Below are 23,768 nucleotides of genomic sequence, written 5' to 3'. Positions count from 1 at the left end.
CTATTAAGTCTAATGCAGAGAGGACCCACATGCAAACGAGAGGCAGGACGTTGAAGAATCGTCTTTAGGAGATTTGGCTGGAAGATCTTTTCAGCAGGAGCTTCCAGTGTGTTTGTTCTGGAAATGTCTTTCAATTACTTTTTTTGTTGTTTTCTAATTTCTTGCCGCAGAACGCAAAGAAATCTGTCCATGCACGATTTAATTCTCCATTTTCCTCCGAGAATTTTCTCTTTTTTTGGATTTGGAAACCTATTGCAGCTAGGGAAGCTCAAGACTAGCCAACGCTATTGAGGATTGGCAAAATTAGAGGACAAGTGCCGGGCTGTAGACGTACGTAGGCTATGACACACAGTTTAGTTGACTGAAATGTTAAAACTTATTTTATTATTCAGTGTATAGACTACACATTTTTGCAGTTGGAGAATGTAGGAATCACTTTCGGCTTACAACAATGATTAATTAAAGTTAAAATGTAAAAAAATAACCGTTATTCATTCCTATATAATGTTTTGTCAAAGCCACAGGGAGCCATTGGAGAGGGGCCGCAGGTTGCTGACCCCTGTATTAGAGTGATACATAGAAGCGTTGCGTGATCTGATCTCACCATTCAAATGTGCCTTCCACTCAAATCACTGTTAACACTGTTAAAATTATATCTGCTTTATGATGTTACAATACTATGGTTAAGGTTTGGTGAGGTTTAGACACAAAAAATACTTGGTTAGGTTTACAGAAACTTTGTGGTTTGAGTTACAAGGCTTACTTTGTGAATGTTGAGGAAGCGTTGCCATCATGCTTAAAAAAAACATGAAAAACAGCAAATGAACAGCGGTCTCCTGCATTAAAGTCAGATGATTTGTCGACCCACCCATCCCCCCTGACCTCCTCCCTACATACTTGGACTTTGTCGCTTTATATAACGTAACCTCTAGTCCTCCTTTGCTCCCGTCACAATTACTACGGCCGCTATAGAAGCTTTTGTCACTCGAACATAAACTTTTGTCGTTTTAGGGCCCTTGCTGAAACAACTGATGCTGTTGTTCTTCTTGACAGGCTCATTTTGACTTACAAGCTTTTTCCTCTGTTAGAGTCCACCATACATCAAATAGCTGCTGCTCCCTCTTAACACTGCAAAGAGTGTCAGCTCAGGTCCTCTGAGCAGCGACTTTTAGCTTCCCTCATCTCTCAGCTGTCTAAAATGTGTCTATTTTTTCTTTAGATATTATCTTGTTTTCTTGTCTCGCTTTGTTAATCACCCTGTTACTGTTTCAATATAGGAGTAAAGCTTAATTACCCACTTGCTGTATAACCACATGTTAAGGCTTTACTTTATGTACTGATGAGTATTGGAAGACTGTGTATCAGGAGAAAACTGTTTGTTGTTTCTGCATTAGTGAGTGTTTTTCGCTAAGTGTGTGTTTTGTCAGATAAAGCAGTTTCTTAGGGGACATTACCATTATCATCCATGCAAAGAAGGAAATCAAAGTTAACCATACAGACGGCCAAGTTTGTGACAGCAGGGGGGGTTGACACTAGGAGCGGGGGGCCGCGGAAAAAGTCAATTAAATCCTTAAAAGCGTAGAAATAAGGAGTCTCTGTGGTGTGCAGGTAGCACGCCTGTTGAAATGCACGGTCACCCTCCTGTGATTTGTGGCACGGCGGCGACGCTCCGCTCCGGCTTCTCCGACGTACTGTGAAGTAATGAAGACTCTCTGAGGGAACCGGCTCTGTCACATCAGCCTGTCAGACAAGTCCCAGGTGAAAAAGTACCTGTTTCTCTAGACGGAGCGCCACATCTAAACCATCGCCATCTCTTTGTTTGTTTGCTTTACAGCATGTCCACGTCCATGTGCTGCCCAGGAAGGCCGGAGACTTTGAACGGAATGACAGCGTCTACGATGAGGTCAGATTTTTTTAACCATTCTAACTACTTTATGCCTGCAGATTCATTTAAATGACAATTTGTATCTGACCTACCCTTGGCGAGTAGAATAGGATAAATGAACAGAATAAAATTTGTCTATAATATTCTCAGTAATCCACGTCAGGACTTGTATGGTCCTGGAGATGTTTTTGCCACTGAAGAGGTTTTGGAAAGACATAAAATATACCAGTGTTGTAGTGCACAAGGTTGGTCTCAGTCTGGAGACCACTCAAGACCACTTTGTAAAGGTCTCGGTCTCAGACAAAGAAGACTCCAGAATTTATTTCTAGGCCGGTCAAGACCACAACTTCAGGGATCTCACTAAACTGATGGTGCATTATCTGATTTATTTGTTAACTTCATTACTGTGATTGCTCATAGACAACAAAGGAAAGTTCACAGATAAAATTCACCTCAGCAGTGCTTTTTGATTATTTTATCAAGACATTTCTCACGGTACACTTAAGCTTTGTTTATACTCGTGCGAGACGCCATGGCGTGGTCTACGAGCATGCACAAAGGCGTTTATGCTCAGCGCATTGTTCGCTGCAATATGCTCCGATACGCCAGGAGGCGTAGAAACAAAATATGTGGATAAGCAAAAAGTCAACGAGTGGTTGGGGAAAGGAAAGCAGGCTGCCTGGCAACAGTAGTAAACACTGACGTACAGTCAAACATTGCTGTGATTATTACTGTCGCTTCCCTCCAAGTCTAAATTATTTTCCGTCTCTCGGTGCTTCCCTTCAGGTCACCACTCTTTCCATGAGACCTTTTTTTAGCTTTTATAAAACAATCTCTCATATTCTTCCACAGCCTCTTCTTTCCCCAGTGTGTTGCCAGTTTCTTTATAAGTATTTAATGTCATGTGACTGTCCCTGTGGTCTCTCAAGGAACAGCTGTAGAGATGTCTGTATAGCCCAACCTGTTCGGCCAGTCTTCCTCCGAAGGCGTCCATGTTGAAATGAAAGTCGACACGTACTTACAAAAATTCAGAGGTGCGCGACAACTTGCGGAGCCTTCGCGCACCACACGAACGCCGTCACATGATGTAATTTTATGGCACGCGCACCCCACGCCGGCTTCAGTACGGCGAGCATAAACCTAGCTGTAAACATTTTACACATATACTGTATATATGGATGGATTTTCATTTGTTTTTCTGTGGGTGTTTTTATGGGAATGTGGATCTTTCGGATCGATTTGAGGAGTGCCTACGGTAAGTGTGTCATGTAGTGTGGGACTCGCTCTGGTCCGGTTTGAGTCCAAGTCTCGGTCTTCTCTCTGTCTCGATACACTCTGGTCTAAGTCATGACTCGGTCTTGGTTTAGGTTGTCTTGTCTAAAACACTGTGCAATACCAGTATGCTTTTAAGCAAGGCCGTGTAACTTTTGAATAAAATGCACTCTTGATCTGTTCAGTGCACGGGGGATTTACTGTAAAGCTACAGCCTTGATGATGACCAGTAGCTTAGGTAATGTTAGCAATAGTTACATAGGTGTTACTAGTATTACTGAGTCAGTTTGCTGACTTTATGACTCTTCTCTACTTCTACTATAACTGAAATGTTTTAGCCTGTCAATCAAAGCATTTCAATTGTTTAATAAAAAGGTAAAACAAGTAAACCCATTGTACCTTGACGGGAGATGTGTTTGCTGTTTCCTGCTTATGGTTCCATTCCGTTATGGGATCTGCATAGCTGAATATCTAAATATCTGTAAAAATCACCTACATTAAAAGTTGTAATGCTTGTTGAACTGAAGCCTCATCCACACTGGGAACGTCAGGAGTGCTTAGCGGCTGCGTGACGAATGCATCGCATGGTGGCTGCGTTATTCACGCGTCGGGTGTTCACACCAGCTGCGTGTCTGCTGCGTTTCTGCTGCTGCAACTGCTGCTGCCAGCCCTTTCTTTCTACATAGAGTTTGCTTTTCATAATGGCCATATCATTTCATTATAAATGTCATTTATATTTTATCTTTGACAGAGAAAGGTTAAGAAACGTGTGTTAATTTGTAAATAATAGTAATAATCCACAATTAAAACCCGGTAATATATAAATTCATGGAGCTCTCCAAGTCACTGCATGTTCTACAACACTTTCCTGCACATATTTCAGAATAAAAGCCTTGTGTTAACAAATGAAGGAATTCTGTCCACAGAAAAAAAACGCTTGAGGAGTTTTATTTTGAAATGAAAGCAGGAAGTGTTGATTTAAAAATAAGTTTTTACTTTTTTTAATCTCCGTAACATTATTACAGATAGACATCGAAACTGTAGTGATGTAGCTGATATGATGTCAGTATACAGTCAATAGATCACTTTCACTGTCTGTTGTTGCTGTGAACCGCGCGGCTCGCGTCAAAAGTAGGCGAGACCTTGAATCTCTAGAAGAGACACAACACGGACGCCAAAATAAAAAACAACAGGTAACGCAGCCGCTGCGTGCTCCTGACGTTGCTTGGGTGTCCCGGGCTTAATGCTTGTTGAACTGAGAATGGCCTGCTTGAACTTTAAGCACCACACTCCATTCCTGTAAATGAAACGGGCACATTGGTAACCTCTTTGATGGCCATTTAAAAGTTGATGGGACATCTTTGCTGCCTTTCCTGGCTGATGGCACTCTAAGCAATGACCTAGTTCACCTTCCCTCCTACCAGACAATACATAAATATATAAATAAATAGATACATAAATAAATGAATAAATAAATAAACAGCAGCGGGATGGTGGATCCATTTATCTTCTCCTACTCTCCAAGAGCGGGACTCCTGTGTGTTACTGCAGGAATTTGAAAACACAATTCACTGCTAATGAACTGATTCACCTGTGGCTCCTAATAACTTTAATTAAACATCTGAGAGATGAGTTTGAACAAATATCAGCGGGCTCTACAGCCCCCAGGAGCCAGAATCTCCAAACCAATGAACCACAACACCTCAATAAGAAAATAATGAACATGCCTTTCAGGCTGTTTTAAATTTCACTGTGACATTTTGAATTTGTAACAAGAGAGTACGTAGCAAATGAATATCAATGGCTGGTGAGTTTGATATGAATATTCCAATGACCATGTTTAATAAAAAGAACTTCACTAGACTCCCTCTTTGTGCCTGAGGGGAGAAATGAAACATGCAGCTCCGCAGCGGAGTCCCAGCAGCAAAATATAAATAGGTTTGTTTTTAATTTGCATGTGATCATAAGGGTTATTGTGAGAGCAGCTGCACCACCACCATTTATATTTTCCATGTCACACCCGGCAAATGAGAACATTTTTCTTTGAGCTGTTTTCTTTGCAGTGAATAATCGCCCGGTGTTTGTTCCCCTCATACCTTACCACTGTTAAGTGTTTTATAGATTTAACACATTTATTTGCTCATAAAGACTATTTAAGAGGCAATAGAGCAGGTGAAGCGCCTTTCTCTCTACACCGTGAAAAAGGGGGAGGAAACACATGGGTAACACTGCATTGTGATGTTGCGAACGGCAGCATGAGGCAACCGTCAATTTTTCTTACTTAAAAGCCCACAAATTACCGGTTTACCAAATCACCTTATGGAGTAACTTTTTTTTTTTTTTCAACCTGGAGCCTGTTTTGGTTTTTGTGTCTGGGAGACTAATGGGGACAACTATTTCTGAAACTGTTCCAGTATTGAGGGAGAACGCTGCAGACAGCTGCTGCTCACGGGCTGCAATATGGTGCTGTTGGGGCAAGCTGGCACCGTCATTAAGGTCCACTAAAAGTGCTTGTTGTTGCCACTGACAGGCTCAGATTATTATAAGTGTATGACAACATTATGGAAAGGACCTTACAGAGAAATAAAACGCTTTTCTTACCTTTCACTTGATCCGGTCTGTTTGTTATTTTCCCGCTCAAGAAGAAGTCTAATTGTGAATACTGAATATCCTTATACTCTGGCTTAAATAAATATGGATGGCCATCGAATTCAAAGACCACATCCACATTGTGCAAATCCTCTATATATTCAGCTGTGACATTGGAAATCTTTAAGATAACACTAAGCGACGCTTTCTGTACTCCAACACAACAAACTCTGCCCCGGCTGCCACTCTCATTTCCACCATGGACGTATTCCGCTATTCCATCGTTGTCTTCCGGCAACACGTCACCTCGCCAGATTTCAGAAGGACAATTCTTCTTTCCATGATGTAAGACACTTATAATAACAATCTGAGCCTGCCATGGCAAACAATAAGCACTTTTAATGGACCTAAATGACGGTGCCAGCTTGCCCCAACAGAACCATACTGGAGCCCGAGAGCAGCTGCCGTCTGCAGTGCTCTCCCTCAATACTGGACCAGTTTCAGACACAAAAACATGGGAAAATCGGGTCCCGGTTAAAAAATACCAAAGCTATCCTTTAATATACGGACGGGTGACAAATTAAAGGGAAAAGCTGAATATATGAGTGGAGAAACTTAATGAATCAAGATGATTCCTAACAGCACATACAGGGCTCACTGAATTGTTTGATTAGTACGGAAATTATTTAATAATATGCGTTATGGCCTTGATGGGATGCATTTATTATTTTTGTAAGTCACAAATCTTGAGTCAACAAGTTCCAAATCAAATCCAAGTCTTAAAATGTGCATTTCTAGTCTGGTCCTTGTATGCAATTCGCCAAATTGAATGCCATGTATTAATTTTAAACAGAGTAACAGTTAGGTTAGTAAATTAACATAAATTCATGTTTTTTTAACACCAAACTAATCATGTGTGCTTTGGTATGTTATATGGAATTATTATTTGTCGCATCATAGCGGAATGTTTTTACATATTCCTGTGTTGTTGTTAAACACATCTGAATGTGATAATGAAGTGTCATCTCTTTCGTTCTGCTGTTCTGCACTGACAAACAAACCATTCTGTCTGGGCGCCAGCACCGGTGGACTAAAACCTCGTCCACACTGGGAACGTGAGCAGCGCGTGGCTGCTGTGTTACCTGTTATTTTTTATTTTGGCGTCCATGTTAACAGGTTAGAGCAGCCACATAGCCCGCATGAGACACACGTCTCAGCTGCGTCTCTTCTAGAAATTTGAGGTCTTGCCTATTTTTGAAGTGTGTCGCGCGCATTTCACAGCAACAACAGACAGTGAAGGTGATCTATTGACTGTATATTGACATCATATCAGCTACATTACTACAGTTTACATGTCTGTATCTGTAAAAAAAATGTTAAGGAGATGAAAAAAAGTAAATACTTACTTTTAAATCAACACTTCCTGCTTTCATTTCAAAATAAAAGCCCTCGAGTGTTTTTTTTCTTTGAACAGAATTCCTTCATTTGTTAACACAAGGCTTTTATTCTGAAATATTTGCAGGACAGTGTCGTAGAACATGCAGTGACTTGGAGAGCTCCATGAATTAATAAAGTACTGGGTTCTAATCAACACTTTCTGCTTTCATTTAAAAATAAAACACCTCAAGCATTTTTTTCTGTCGACAGAATTCCCTCATTTGTTAACACAAGGCTTTTATTCTGAAATATTTGCAGGAAAGTGTTGTAGACCATGCAGTGGCTTGCACGGCTCCATGAATGAATATAGTACGGGGTTTTAATTGTCGATTATTACTATTATTTACAAATTGCCACACGTTTCTTAACCATTCCCTGTCTAAAATAAATATAAATGATATTTATAATGAAATGAAATGGCCATTATGAAAGGCAAACTCTATGTAGAAAGAAAGGGCTGACAGCAGCAGAAACACAGCTGGTGTGAACACCCGACGCGACAATCACGCAGCCGTCACGCGACGCAGCCACGCGACACAGCCGCCAATGGTTAAGGTGCATGCCACATAACTGAAATGTCCACTATTTGATTCCTGGTTGTGAGCCCTTTGTTGCATGCCATACCCCTTTCTCTCTCTCTCTCTCTCTCTCTCTCTCTCTCTCTCTCTCTCCCAATGTTTCCTGACTCTCTCTACTGGCTGTCAAATAAAATCAAAAGACCAAAATAATCATCTTAAAAAAACACTTCAGGAAACTAGCAAGTCACTCCATCGCAAAAGGTCAAAGTGAGGACATGAGTGATGGCTGTTGAAGTCACACCAGAGTTGCAATCCTTTTTGAAGTCGTCCAAAAATGATTTACTTTACTCTGTCGCTATTTAATAGTGCTATGGAAATGAGTTCATCAAGACGAGTAAATATGGAGGAAGTGTTGAGTTTGCATGAACAACAAAGCAGCGTCGATATCAAATTAAAACAGGAACACATCAGAAAAGAAAGATGCTTCTAATATAATCCTGTTTCGCATAAAGGCCTTTTGTTCTGCCCTCCAAGTACAAGAACACTATTTCGGCAATATAGCCAGTGGTTGCTAATGTATCACCACTGTTTGGGCCCCACTGTTCTTACTAAAGTACAGTTCTGAAAAATGCAAACTGAATACAGTATGGGTCTTTTCAAGCAACTTTCAGGAAGTCACTTATAGTAAGTGCACATAATAGCAGTGGTTCTGAATTACAGTGCAATGAAGTAAACAATATAGTTGAATAAAAGTGCAATAACAGATTTCAGAAAACAATTCCTCACAGTAAGACAGGTAAAAAAGCAATTTATTACCTCCGCCCCCACTGCCAGGTCCAGTGCTCTATCAGATGCAGATAGTGCGTAGCGGTGAAGCCACACTCAACGGGCTGTTTATTGCTGTAAAGAGAAGGGATGGGGCTCGGGAGTGCAGTTGTATTGTCATTTCATTGAGATGAGGCGAAGCAGCGCGGGAGGCCAGCGCTGCTTCGCCAACGGTCGATCCGGCGGGCTGACAGCAGCTCTGTGATAGAGAATAGAGTCGGCAGCTAAACACTGTTGTAGCTATCTGTCTCTGTTTTTGCTCCGTCCCCCTGTCTCTTCCTCTGTCTCCCTCTGATGTAGCAGATGGCACATTCAATTTTCTTTACAGCATCACCTTGCCCAAAAACAGCTGTCACAACGCATCATACTTGCTTCGTGAGCCTTGTTTGTATTGTCCCTTTTATTCAAGATTTTTTTTTTTTGCCTTTGCTTTATTCATTTTAGTCATTTGGAACCCTAAGCAATAGTGGCAATGAGATGTGTTCTATTTCAGTAGTGTTGTGTTCTTACTGATTATATATATGAGCCTACTTGAAATCCACACATTCAGTCCACTCTTAAGCTACATTATATCACAATATATATGCTGAATGAATAAATAAATGACAAATAGTTAACTAAAAGTCTAAAGCCTCTCGTGGCTCTGGAACACTCAGTGATCCAATGATTTTGCTGCTCTTAGAGCCGAACCAGCAGTGGAGCTAAACATATCCTTTTTGTCCTGAGGGTGGTGCTAGAGGAAAGGTCATAGGGTCATTATAATCAAAAGTGTTCATTCTCTGAGAAGAAGAGAGTTCAGTTACCCAAATCCAAACTTAAAGGTATAATATATAATAATGAACTAAAAAACAACTGATACAAAAATAATCCCTCTCAATCATCACTATGCCCCACTAGCAGTGTGTGGTGGTGACTGTTTCTACAGACACCCTGCAGCTATCTGCCTGGTTTTTCTCTTTTCTTCTTATTTTGCTTTACTCGGGACTCTTCTGGTCAAATATTGCCGCTTTTGTCACGTCCCTCAGCTTCTAATACCGAGGCACAAGTCCCCACATACGAAGTGGCTGTGTTTCAGGGATGAGAACGGGTTGTGTTATTATGTCCATGTGTTCCAGTGACCCCCTGCTCCTCTCTGTGCTGCGAGTGCAGCTATGATCGGTGCGTGTCTGTAGTTTGACGAGAACAGCGTCGACAGGAAGTCTGCATTCATTCGAAATCCGGCAGCTCGGCGTCTTCCCCGCAGGGTTGTGCGGAGTTAGTTGTGTTTTAGAACGTACGCGCCGGGAAACAATCGTTTAAAAATAACATTTTATTTATCTGATTTGCAGCTTTGTTCTCACTAACGCCGTTCTCTCTCTCTCTCTCTCTGTCCAGTCACTCTATAGCTTGCTCCACCATCGCTGCTCTCTCTCACTCCCTCTCGACTCGTTGAGCTGGAGGAAGAGGGGCCAACTTTGAATGCGGTGTGTTTACAAACAGCAAACCGACAACGGTTCCACATAGGGATGCACCGATACCACTTTTTTCCACTTTTCGTAAGTACATGTACTTACATTTGGGTACTCGCTGATACCGAGTACCGATACGAGTACTTCTCTTTGCCAAAAGACCCTCGTTAACAGCCAGCTGGAGGGTGTGAGCGACACACGGCAGGCTGGGCAGTTCCGCGTACGAGGCGGTGCGCCGCGACCTGCTGTAGGTCGGCTTGGAAAGGCTCGGGTAGAAGGTGCTTCCCGGGGCCGTGGACAAAGTGCTCGCTGCGCCTTCTCTCCTCGTAGGGGAGGGACTGGACCCCCTGCTCCCGGTGCGACTTTCAACTGGGGTGGACTGTCCTTAGTGCACCCCAACCGCGTTGTGCCCCCAGGGCGGGGCTCGGCCCACGTGAAAGGCGCCAGGGGTCTGCGGCGATGTCTGCAACCCACCCGACCCGTCTTGAAACATGGACCAAGGAGTCTAACACACGCACGAGTCAGACGGTGCAAGCAAAACCCCGTGGTGCGATGAAAGTGAGGGCCGGCGCGCACCGATACTGGTATTGGTGCATCCCTACCGACAGCGGTTCCATATTATGCCTTGAACGGGTTGCAACAAAAGCTTAGGTTTTAGGTCGGGTTTGGGCTGTTGGCTTTGGGTCCTCACAGTAAGAGGGTCGTAGGTTCAAACCCGACTTGGAGTCCTTGTGTGGAATTTGCACTTTCTCTCCGTGTTAGCGTGGGTTTAATTTCCGGCTTCCTCCCACAGTCCAAAAGCACAACAGTGGTCTCCTGGTTGAAAGTCTTGTGTTTGTTTGACCCATCCACCTCCCCTCCCCTCCTTACCGCCCTGAACGGACTCTCTGACTATTAATACTATGTCACTTGCTCCGACCGTCGAGTAACGCTGCAGTCGGGTTTACATTGGAGTTGGTTGAAAGCCCGGTGATACTGCTGATGAAGGATGCCTCCATACGTTGGTTTTCTGATGACAAAGGGGTACTTACCAAATGGCGGTATTTGACGAGTTGGGAGTAAGAACGGGTTGATTGGTGTCAGAGACAAAGAGAGCAGCAGAGAGATTCTATGTCATTTGGGCTTTCATTAATTTTTTCACCGTGCGCCAACAATTTCAAACACCCTGTTTGCCCTGAAATAATCAATCCAAAAGGTCACTTAAGACAAACGTCAAGGCATGATTAGAGAGGTGTACGTCAAGAATACCATTGTTCCGACGAACGCAGTATTACTAGAAAAAGAAGAGAAAAGTTCTAACCCACTGAGTTCACATTTAATGATGAGAAACTGTCTCTTCTCGTTTTTGTATGGATGAATGATTGCTTGTAACACATTCAAACATAACGTTCAACAATGTGTCAAGCGAGAAGTAGAGTTCTCAGAAAACTCATTGTTGTGTGTGAAATCCTTTATACAAAGAAAAGCACTTTATATAAGTCAACAGTTAAGCCAGTAAACTAATCAGAAGCAATGTGGTCTACAAAAAGAAAATGAAAAGTCAGGCTTAAAGCAACTTTACTCTGAAAACAAACAAAAACGTTGCCCTTGCCTTTGGGGGTAAAATCAGTTTTAGTTGGTAACCAAAGGCAAAAAGTCAGTAACAAATATAACCTTGGACGCCAAGAGAGTTTTCAAAAGCAAAAGAGTTACATGTATCAATTATGACAACCTCAGTCAGGATTTTTTTTTATTCCTCTTTAGGCATGAAAATAATACAACCTAATTTTTCTTAAAAACATGCATTGTTCCATTTTTTTCCACTCGGCTGGACAGCATGAGTTTTCAACTGAAGACATATGCGTTAAACAAACCAATGAATAAAATTATGTATTTGGTGAAAACTATAAAAATCATATATATTTTTTAATGCTGTTAAACTAATGTGTCCACATCATTTAAGTAGGGCTGCAACCAGCAATTAGTCGATTAATCTGTTGATTATTTTCTCCATTAATCGATTAGTTGTTTGGTCTGTAAAATGTCAGAAAATGGTGAAAAATGTGGATCAGTGTTTCCTCAAATGTCTTGTTTTGTTCACAACTCAAAGATATTCAGTGTACTGTCATAGAGGAATAAAGAAACCTGAAAATATTCACATTTAAGAAGCTAGAATCAGAGAATTCTGACTTATTTTTTGTTCTTTAAAAAGCTATCGAAATAGATGGCTATTAATTTAACAGGTGACAAGTAATCAATTAATCGATTTATCGTTGCAGCTCTAATTTTGACTTTGACTATGCCAAAATACTGAAGCTCGTTCCTGATTCCTCAGCCTCTACCCTCTCTCTTTCTTCTTGAACAATTGTCTTACTCCTTACTTGTTACTTGATGATACCAAATGTCCTTTTCTTGCAAGGATCCCCTACTCTAGAGGGATTGGCAAGATATTACCGAGCTGCTCGGTATTTCTGGCCGTCCAGCAACCACCTTGGTTTTGAGAAATTCGTGTTGCACTTACTACGGCTGGCCAGTGGGTGGCGGTGTATGGGATGATGCAATCGGGTCCACTGTGGTGGCTGATGAAAAGCCATGCATTTACAAGAAGACGGCTTTTGAATAGGTGTTCACTGTCCACCGTAGTGACCACTATGCCTGGAAGAGAGTAGCTATCCCATCAGGCATTGTTTCACTGCCTAGGACTACACTGCTGGATGTGTTGAGGTACAGTAACGACCTGCAGTGACCTTTTGTTGTTGAGTATAGCAGAGATGCTGTAGCCTATAAGTCATGTATTTAGGACATGTTTACCTGAGTGATTATTTTTCTTTGTACCTCTTCTGAAGTCCCTCCTGGGCCAAAGACATTACACCTCAGAAAGGTCAATGGATTTCCAAACTAAGTGTTTTGACCTTTTAATCAACTGCAGGGAGAAAGAACAGCTTTGGTCTTTGTCATTGTTCTACTGTGGGAAGAGCTAGAGTTTTTGGCTGGACCGCAGAGGGCCAGCCCTACAAACGCAAAAGTCTGTCACTGAGTGATGAACTTACAGGATTGGTCGGCCAACTGTTGGAGTTACCTCATTGGCCGTCGCTCTTTCAAAATGAAAAGGCGGAGAACAGTTCTGTGTTTATGTTTTCTGGGGAGCTTGTCAGTGGTTCAATAATATCATTACAGAGTGCTGTTGTTGTACATGTGCTATTGTTTATGTTCGTTTAAGTTACGTTATGTTGTGCTTCGTATTGTGTTACCGTGCATTCACACCAAGCTCAAAGCAAATTTTCGCCTCGCTTTCCTCCGTTTCCTCCATCAGCCATGGAAGAAATAACCACTGTTGCTGCTTTGTACGTTTATGTTTTATGTTGTGGAAGTCTCAGATATGTCAGAAAACCAAACGTCTTGTCTGGTGTCATAACGTCACCCGGCGGCAAGCTGTATTCACATACAGTTCCATTGCACATTGACTGTATCTAGCGAGCCACGCGCCGCTACTGCCGAAATAACAACATGATGTTGATTTGTAAAAAGACCAAATAAATGCCTTGTCAGGTCTCTCCGCAAGACGACAAACAAAGAACTTTTAAATTGCTTGTTTTCTGAACAGAGTTCGATCGGAGTTTGTTTATTCCCACCCTGAATCTGCAGTGATTGTTTTTAATAAATCTTATAAGCCATTGTTTTACTGCTTAGTTTTTCATTTTACATAATAAAGTAGAGATAAGTAACCTAGGCAACTAGTGTAATAATAATAATAATAATTATTATTATTTATATAACACTTGTCAAACTTAAGCACAAAGTTCTTTACAGACTAAAAGATTTAACAGAATAAAAAATCTAAATCCCATGTCCCAATTTGTTGAGTCACAAGCCGTCACTCATACTAAAGTGTCACAAATGTAAAATGTAAACATCATGACCATCCCATTGAGTAGATTTTTAAAATAATCATGTCATTTTTCAAAACTATGTTGTTTCTATGTTACAGTTACAATGGACTCCAACAGTTTTCACAGCTTAACAAACTATTAAGACATCCACGTGAATGTCCAAAACCACAGCTTACAGCATCATCTAATTCTCTGCAGTCCCTCCATATTCACACAATATTCCAAATACTCATCTGCTGTCATTGGTCACACAGTGATCTGTGTGAGTGAGAGGTTTCTTAAAATAAAAGTCCAATTCAGTTTCTCATAGACAACGGACACAAAACTCTTCCGGTGAAGCAGTGCATAAAATGAACAACTGGTAAAATAAAAATATCTTATTATTTGATAAAAAGTCAAAGCCACTATAGCGTGTGTGAACAAAAAGTGAAGGAGTGAGGTCAACTATAACTCTCACGGATCATTTCTGGAAAAAAAAGAAATCCAATCAGCTTCTGTTGTGTGTACCAATAACGGTGAGCTGCAGCCAAATATTACAAACAGGTTATTGTTATTCCCAGAACGCAGCAGCCAGTGCTGTGCGGCTGAATCCATCTAACCAATGTAACACTGATCAAGTGTCTCTTTCTTCTATAAATATTTAAATGAAACTTTTAATCAAAATGTCGGTCTTTCTAAATGAAGATGCCACTCAAGCGCATTACCCACCTCTTAAGCTTGTTACTGCCTTTATCAGTGTGACATTTCAACTCATCTCAAAGCTCTGAAGAGTGTCGACAGACATGATCTGCCCTCTAATAACAGCACGGCTTTATGTAGCGAGAGCCCTATGGGTCCTTTTCACTCATTAGCTACATGGATGCTATGGATTCAAGCTGCTCTTGTTGTGGACAGTAGGTTATTTCAAACAGGAGTATTAATAAATGGAGAACGGTCTGGAGAGTCGATGCCTCTTCCTCTGCACTCGACCTCCTCTGGGAGCACTGGGAACTCAATTACATCTATGCCATGCTTGTGATAGCGGAATACATGATTATATGTTGAAAATGATGTTGTTTTCTGCCGTCAAGTGTGACTTTGACTTTCTATTTGCTTTCTGTTGGATTAAGTTGAGACTTGAATTCAGAACACAACTGACATTGCCCTAAAGCAAGGCACTGCAGTCGCTACATGCAGATACACAACCTAAAGCCTCATCCACACTGGGAACGTCAGGAGTGCGTGGCGGCTGCGTTACCTGTTGTTTTTTTATTTCGACGTCCGTGTTAACAGGTTAGAGCAGCCACACTGCATGTCTCACGCACGTCACTCATTGGTTTGTGGACTGCCGTTTTGAAGCCTTGAGTTTGTCATTTTGGTCGTCACCATGTTGTTTTTTTGGAACCAAAAGTGACACGAGAGGGTGGAGATAAGTTCAACTGAACGCTGAATAAGACATTTTTTATGCGACCAAAATGTTACAATTACCTTGCATGAAGTAAAAATACACTGTGAAAGGGTTAAAGTAAAAACACGGACAACTCCCAGATCGGACAACGCCGTGGTAGCGACCTGCTTTATGGTCTATTTGACTCTAAATGGGACCATAATTTACTAAATGAACATCATACTGTATTGAAGAATACTTGAAACTAGCGATTGAGATCATAAACTCATGTTTACAATGTTTACTGAGGTAATAAATCAAGTGACTATTGGCTTCACTTTGGCTTTAATATCATTTATTTGTGATAAAAAAAAATGCTTATTTGACTGCTGCCATGTAATTATCACTGCAAAACATAAACATGATGATAATGATAGGAACAAACCAGACCTGCTTCTAATATCTTTTCTGAAATGGTCTTAAATATTTTTTTCTTTTCCTTGCTTCATATCTGTGACTGTGGCAGCAGTAGTGCCGGGGATCAGATTTGACCCATATAGGCATCAGAATTTAATCACAGCAGTGACCTGTATTTTATGGTTTCCTGTGCCCATTGAAGAGCAGGTAATGAATCTGCCTGGCAATCAGATAAACAATATACTATCTAGGACAGAGTAATTGCTGAAAACATTCAGTCCGGACCCCTTGATAATAGGAATGCTGATACTGAGGTCGACTTGAGTCATCCATCTTATTGTGTGTATTTTCTGATTTAGTCCCAACAAAAAGGATGATTATTTTCAACCTAATCTTTTTATATACCACGTGCATACGTATATAATGATTACACAAGCACACCACAACAAGCAAGGATGAAACATTCATCATTCATTTCTATTGGTTATTGTATGATAACATAGTATTTACCAAAGGAACTGCTAAGAGCTGGAAACTGGCCTGGAAGGAGCAAGAAACACGAGAGGTCTGATTATCAAACAGGTTGTAAACAGAAATTTCTCCAGATCATCCAAACCATTTCATTTGCAGGTAAAACTGAACACAACTGTACACAACTAGGATAAGTATATGGATTAGTTTAGATCATAATAATACTGTTTCCTCTTCCACATCATTTGGACCGATCTGTTGGCTTATTTAAAACTGAGTGACTGATTGTCCGTGTTTGCTACCGGACTTATTTTTAGTGATGTCGCTGCATTCTGAGATCTCAACATTTACTCTAAACCAGGGGTCAGCAGCCTTTACTATCAGAAGAGCCATTTTAAGCAAAAAGTAAAAAAAAAAATCTGTCTGGAGCCGCAAAACATTTGAGCATTGTGATGAAGGTAACACAGTTTATAGTCTAAGTATATAGTATATACTGTAAGTCTAATGCAGTGAGGGCCAAAGAGCAAATGTGCTACAGAGTGTTAGGGCCACATTGAGGGAAAAAACATCTGAGATTTCTAAAATAAAGTCGTAATATAACGAGGAAAAAAGTCATAACTTTACGAGAAAAAAGTCGTAATGTAAAAAGAATAAAGTCATAACTTAACGAGAAAAAAGTCGTAATATTGCGAGAACAAAGTCATAAATTTATGAGAAAAAAGTCGTAATATTACGAGAATAAAGTCATAAATTTACAAGAAAAAAAGTCGTAATATTACAAGAAAAAAAAGTCATAACTTTACGAGAAAAAGTTGTAATATTACGACAACAAAGTCATAGCTTTATGAGAAAAAATTCGTAATATTACGAGAATAAAGTCATAACTTTACAAGAAAAAAATTCAGAATATTACAAAAAAAAAGTCATAACTTTATGAGAAAAAGTTGTAATATTACGAGAACAAAAGAAAATAACACATAAAATTACTACTTTATAATATTACGACTTTTTTCTCGTAATCTCAGATTGATTATTTTTCCTCAATGTGGCCCTTATACTGCGTAGTACCGTCGTACCATAGACCTACAACAATGATAAATAGAAATGAAAATGTAACCAGCCACTAATTTCTTTTAAAAAATCAACAGGGAGCCACTGGACAAGGGCTAGAGAGCCATAAGTGGCTCCGCAGGTTGCAGACCCCTGCTTTAAACGAATGAAACAAGGAATATAACAAAAAAAACAACAACCTAGAAACCCAAATCCTCTAGACCATTCAGAACTAATAAGCCACTATAAAGATGAACACAAGATAGTCTAAAGTCTTAACAAAAAGTCCAAGGACCTCTGGGAACAGAGCGTGATACTGTCCTCCTCATACACAAATCTATTTCCGGTTGACTTACGGACTGACTGGTGCTCAATTTAGTTTTGTGCTCTCTCAAATCTTTTGTCGTCAATACACTTCCACATGCCGTCGCCCTCTTCAACAAGGAGTCCCATGGGTGCCCGGGGAAAAATCACTCTCACTTATTTAGTTTCATTACTGTACCTTCCCAATCGATTCCTCCTATCCCCCCGTCTACATCCATTCCATTTTATGCAGCCACATCGTAGAGCGCCACTGACACTATCCCAGCAATAACATGCAGCGTCTTAATTCTCCGTCTCTCTCTCTCTGTCTCCACCTCCAAGGTCTCACACCTCTTCCTAACTGGACGTGATGCGATCAAGTGAACATCAGATTGTTTCACTTTTTCCCCCATGAATATGTCCCAAACCGCTCCTTGCATCAGCGAACAGGCAAAGCGACGTGCCGCTCCAACCTGTTTTCACCGGTCAGAATCGACGCCGACAGTAACTGACAGTTAATCAATACCATGCTCTCTGTGTAATAGAGAGTGACATTGATCACGGCATATCTGGACAATTTTCCGCGCTCCATTCACCAGAGTTGGCTCGGTCGCTGTATGTTAGGAAGAGGTGTCGCGGTCTCTGATACTGTCTGATATATATTCTTCTTCGCACTGATTTATCATCCAATGTGGGGGTGTTATTATGGGAGCAGAAACAGGGGTTTGGTCTCCAGACTATGCAGATAAGGACTTATCAGTCTCTACCTGCTTTTTACACTTGAACGTGTAACATTTGTATTGAAATAGAATAATTTGTCATTTTTCCAGCCCACCCTACCTGAGATGGGAAGGTATCACATCTTCCATGACCTGGCTAATAACCAAATTCTTGTCATTAATGCTGAGTGGCTGAGCTAACGCCATTTATGAGACATCACTGACCAAACTGTAGGGTGGACAGGAAGCACGGTAATAAAAGGTTATACTGAAGCTAATGGGAAACGGCAACATGTCCATCTCTTTGATTGATTCAATGGTGCAAATCACACTCTCGGTCTTTTACTCCCTGAAGAAATCTCTTCCTTTCTGTAGGTTTCCATCCAGATGTTGAGCAAATCTGGCGCACATTTCCTAAAAGTCAGCAAAAAGAAAATATGATATACATTTCTGTAGTGTTATATGAATATTCTCACAACAGCTCACAACAAGATAACAGAATGAAAAGACTGCAAGTAGCGCATGTGTATGTCAGTTAAGTTATGGCATTCCCTATGGTGAGATTCATATTACTAAATATGCGTTTATCTCTTCTGCCTACACTCTGAGTGCAGTTTTACATTCTTTACTATTTGGTCTTTCTGGTGGAGGTGGATTGTAACATGAGTGGCAGCGATACACTGAGCTTGTCTGCTGCTGGAATATCAAACAACATCAAGCAGAAACAGGCCGTCATTTGTTGGAAGAATTTGTTACCAATTACTTTTTAGTAATAACAATAATACATTTTATTTATAAAGTGATTTTCATGAAACTCAAAGACACTTTACACAGTTCAAATGATCATAAATATGAACATCATGATATATGAAACACACAGCATTAATCACACATTAAAAGCAGTTGTAAAAAGGTGAGTTTTGATTAGTGATTTGAATGTGGACAGGTTGGTGGGGTCTCTGATGTGTTTGGGGAGTGAGTTCCAGAGGGAGGGGGGCAGCTATGGCGAATGCTCTGCCGCCCCCAGGTCCGGTGTTTGGTTCTGAGAGGTGGGGACAGGAGGTTGGCATCAGAGGAGCGGAGGGAGTGTCGCCCTGGCCAGATCGCCCGTATGAACAGCGCGTGGCGGCTGGTCAGACCAGCTGCGTTTCTGCTGTGTTTGTGCTGCTGTCAGCCCTTTCTTTCTACATAGAGTTTGCCTTTCATAATGGCCATTTAATTTCATTATAAATGTCATTTATATTTATTTTAGACAGAGAAAGGTTAAGAAACGTGTGGTCATTTGTAAATAATAGTATTAATCCACAATTAAAACCCGGTACTATATTCATTCATGGAGCCCTGCAAGTCACTGCATGTTCTACAACACTGTTCGGCACATATTTCAGAATAACAGCCTTATGTTAACAAATGAAGGAATTCTGTACATGGAAAAATATGCTTGAGGGCTTTTATTTTGAAATGAAAGCAGGAAGTGTTGATTTAAAAATAAATCTTTACTGGGCGCCTGGGTTAGCTCAGTTGGTAGAGCAGGCGTCCATGTATCAAGGCTTGGTCCTGACCGCGGCGGCCCGGGTTGAATCCGGCCTGTGGCCCTTTCCGCATCCACTCTCTCTCTCTCCCCCCTTTCAAGACTCTATCCACTGTCCTCAATAAAAAAAATGGAAAAATGCCCCCAAAAAAAGTAACTTTAAAAAAATAAATCTTTACTTTATTCTGGATGTACTGGAGTTTATTGAGGACTTTGGATGATGAGCCATAAAGGATGCTGTTGCAGTAGTCAATTCTGGATGTGATGAAGGTGTGGATCTTCAGTAGCAGAGAGGGAGAGTGATGGGTGGAGACGAGCAATGTTTTTAAGTTGGAAAAAAGCAGTCTCATTTATAAAACAGTGCGTACGCCTGTCATTGCGCAATCTCTATTAATTAATCGTAAATCAACTTGGAATTGTCTTCACGTGGATCAGCCTCATATCCCGCCCTCGACACGCCCACATTCAACCTTAAATGGTCGATGCAAAAGCACTTCATGAATGTTTCTGCCTAGAAATGAGCCTGTTGATCAGTGGATCTTTACTGTGAATCACGGCGACTACCAACACGAAAACCAAGAAAAGTTTTGTTTTTCTGACACAGAGATCGAGGAGCTTGTAGGTGAGGTGGTCCCCAAACACTCATTCCCTCCTCTTACGTTGTCCACACAGTGTACCCACCATGCAGCATGTTACGAGTGTCACCGCAGTGTTTATATGTTTACAGCAATCAGACTGATCGATTCACAACTTGCCAAAACAATCAGTAACATCCCTCACCTGGATATTATTTGAAAATGAAAGTTCGATAGGTGAACATGAGTATTTATTTATTTAGGCCTACGTTTTTTATGGCGAACCCACATTATGACTAGGACTGATAATGATTACGAGGATATGGAGTGTAACTATTGTGCGAGAGCGGTCACTGGTTTAATCTCACACTTTTATAATTTCCACAATCCATACACATTTCTTCCTCTAAACTGTAAACAGTGCTTATCATCTCGTCTTCCTGTGCATGCTTTCTTTCCCAGCTCCTTTTTGTCGCGTTTCCAGGCGGCCCCTGTTTGTTTCGCTGCTCCCAGGGATTCCCATCTGTCCTTACACAGAAAAACACGCCTTGCGATTTAGCATCACAGCTAGCTGCCTGCAGGGAAGCTTGGCTTTTAAATGCATTCCCTGTAACGTCCTGTCGACAGCATTTGCCAATGATGAAACTGTTAATTATTTCACAGACTGTGGGATGTATCGAGCTTGTTTAGCGCGGCATATGGAAAAGACTCTCACGTTGTTGTTGTACTATTTTTGCATCATGTCCACATTTCACAGCACAGTTCTCAAACTCACTCTTTGTCATCTCCCCTCTCCTCAAACACTTTACCTCACCCCTCTCAATATGCTAATTTGGTTGTACTCACCCAGGACCTGCGGTAAATTGCCCAATGAAGAAGGAACCATCTGATGTGCTGCCGTTCACTCGAGCCGTTACAGCTTGAACTCAATTTTCGTTGTTAGCTAAGTGTGAGTTTAGTTCAGAAGATGTCATGGAAAGTGTTGATTTGCGCCTCATTTCGCATGCAAATATATGTATGGGACCTGAGCTGTGATTGGCATCATATTCCAAATAACCTCCTCTTCATCACAGGATTTATTGTTTGTCTCTTTGCATCAGTCTGAGGCACTGCTCTCATTCAACAATGCAGACATAAACCCAAAAAAATTAGTCGGTGTCTAGATCAAGTTTCCGGGTTTACATTTGTGTCTATTGTGCACTTGGGTCGAGAAAGTCACACGTGTCACCAATATGCTAACATTTGTCAAATGTCCTATATAAAAGTATATTTGAATTAATTAAAATATAGTAATACTATATAGACAGGTAAAAGTTAGATATTACACTTCAACAATGATTCATTCTTTCTAGTATTGAGTTTTGTCCTACGTGGACAGACAGGGCGGCATGGAGACGCACATGATTGTGGGTTGATTCTCAATGAGACGCCAGGAAACACAACTGTCCTATTGGTGCACATCAACACTGGGAAATAGGACAGCAGCAATTTCATCACTTTCGCTCCATGGTGGGCATTTCAGTTATCAGCACCTTGCCTAGTCAGAGGAAGATATACAGTATATGTGTGTAAGTCATGTATTTTTTATCATATGTGAATTTCATGATCTTCCTCATTTGCCATCTCTAGGAATACATAATCATATGCTACTACTTTGCAACAGCAAATACGTTTTGAGAGGAATGCTGCCAGATTTACGTTATTTATCAGTGTTTCACAGAAACATTTTTAATGGACAAATGTGCCACTTAGCAAAACGAGTCACTGGCTGAATGCCAGGACCTGAGTGATTCACTTCAAATGTATTTATTCAGCCCTATATCATTCAAAAGCAGTTCAGAGCAAACATAAAGATACATCCATCCATACATACATAAAAATACATACACACAAAGCGGGTAAATTGTTGGCATTGGCGGTTGAAGTCATCAGGACATCCGCCACTTTGGCAGACAGGGAAAATGCTGGTGATGGGAATAGCAAACCGTAGTTGTCCGCTTTCTTGACATCTCATGCCTCTGTGACTATCGATTCCTCTTATTGATGCTTTCCCACAGTTAGGCATGCACAATGACTCATACGCACGCTGTATCATGTTTCAGTTTGTTTGACCGGAGACTAGGCAGAGAGAAAAAAAACACTCAAAAGCATGGCGCTATTAAACCTGAGGGAGGCACCCTATTCTTCCCCTGATAATGCGACACTGTGAACAACAAATCTGTGTTGAATTCAACAGGATGAGAGTTAGTAACGTTAGCTGTTAACAGCCGGTGGGCAGCACAGTCATGCTTGGATAAATAGCGGAGATACTAACGTTAACGGAGGTGCCATTCTGTTATTATTATGAGGCGTTCAAAGTCTGCTCAGGGCGAAGGTAAATTACAACGTTATTGTGATGTGTTCAAATGTAATCTCGTAAAATAAAGTTTTTGGCAAGAAACTTTAATAAACCAGTCGTTTGAAGGAGATGTCACAGCAATATAAATATATATTATAGAGGGAATTATGACCCGTTTAGCTTCATAAAAACTTACCAAGATTGTTTTTAATCAAAGCAAATATTTAAATATTCATAATCATTTGAATTGTGTTTTTATGCAAATACTATAGATGACAACAACAAAGTACAGTACACTACCCTCCCTGCACGGTGTAATTCGAACACTGTAATTCACCATTTTTATAATGTTTTTTGTGTAAAATATATCGAACATTGAATGACTTCAGATCTAAAATGTTGTTTCTTCATTTAGCGCAGACATTTAAAAAGTGGCAGATTACATTTCTGAGTGGCAGACAAAAAAAAATACTTGTGAAAAAGGCCCGAGCACCGACAATGTCGGGCCAGCAACGGCCCTATTGAAACTATAGGAATTATTCTTCTTTTTCTTTTTCTTCTCCCAAATGAATCGCCTTTTTGACGACTTTAACATGCTCAAAAAGTTGTTAATCTTAGCACACTTATCAGGCGCGGTGAACAATTTGATATTTTAAGGGTCTCGGGCTTGGGTGTTGTAAAATGTCTCGCCAGCGCCCCCTAGAATTTTGGAAATATTGAGCCCCTCGCTCCGGTTTCACCTACATGTATGAAATTTGGCAGACAGATGTAACATGTGGAGATGCACAAAAAAGCCTGTTGGAGGTATGCCCAAAACTCAACAGGAAGTCATTTCTAGTCAAAAGATAATTTCAGACCCTTTGTACAACAAATATGGTTTAAGAAAAGCTTTAGCCTTGTCCAGCAGGATCCCATGAACCACTGTGTCAAATGCAGAGCTTAGGTCGTGCAGTATTAGGACTGATGTTTTTTTTTTATTGTCACCATTGATATTCATGTCATTAACAGCTTTTAAAAGAACAGTCTGTGCTATGAGATGTGGGGAAATAGAATTCATCGTAAATACTATCTGAAAGATAGCAGTCCAGTTGCTGATATACTGTACAACCTTCTCGGTGATCTTGCCCAAGAAGGCGAGGTTGGGGTTCGGCCAGT

At 40.8% G+C, this 23,768-nt stretch overlaps 1 protein-coding gene across 2 annotated transcripts in view; it reads left to right on the top strand.

Moving 5' to 3' along the window:
• Positions 1-23,768, top strand: part of fhit (fragile histidine triad diadenosine triphosphatase) — a 350,019-nt gene that overhangs the window by 286,175 nt on the left and 40,076 nt on the right. For both annotated transcript variants that reach the window (XM_037774213.1, XM_037774208.1), the window contains exon 7: positions 1,835-1,903. In XM_037774213.1, the coding sequence (XP_037630141.1) occupies positions 1,835-1,903 (69 nt within the window). The remainder of the gene's footprint in view (positions 1-1,834; positions 1,904-23,768) is intronic.

Source organism: Sebastes umbrosus, chromosome 1 (genome assembly GCF_015220745.1).
Source record: "Sebastes umbrosus isolate fSebUmb1 chromosome 1, fSebUmb1.pri, whole genome shotgun sequence".
Classification (NCBI taxonomy): Eukaryota; Metazoa; Chordata; class Actinopteri; order Perciformes; family Sebastidae; genus Sebastes; species Sebastes umbrosus.
The sequence above is the reverse complement of the archived record's forward strand: the minus strand, read 5'-3'. Positions and strand labels throughout refer to the sequence as shown.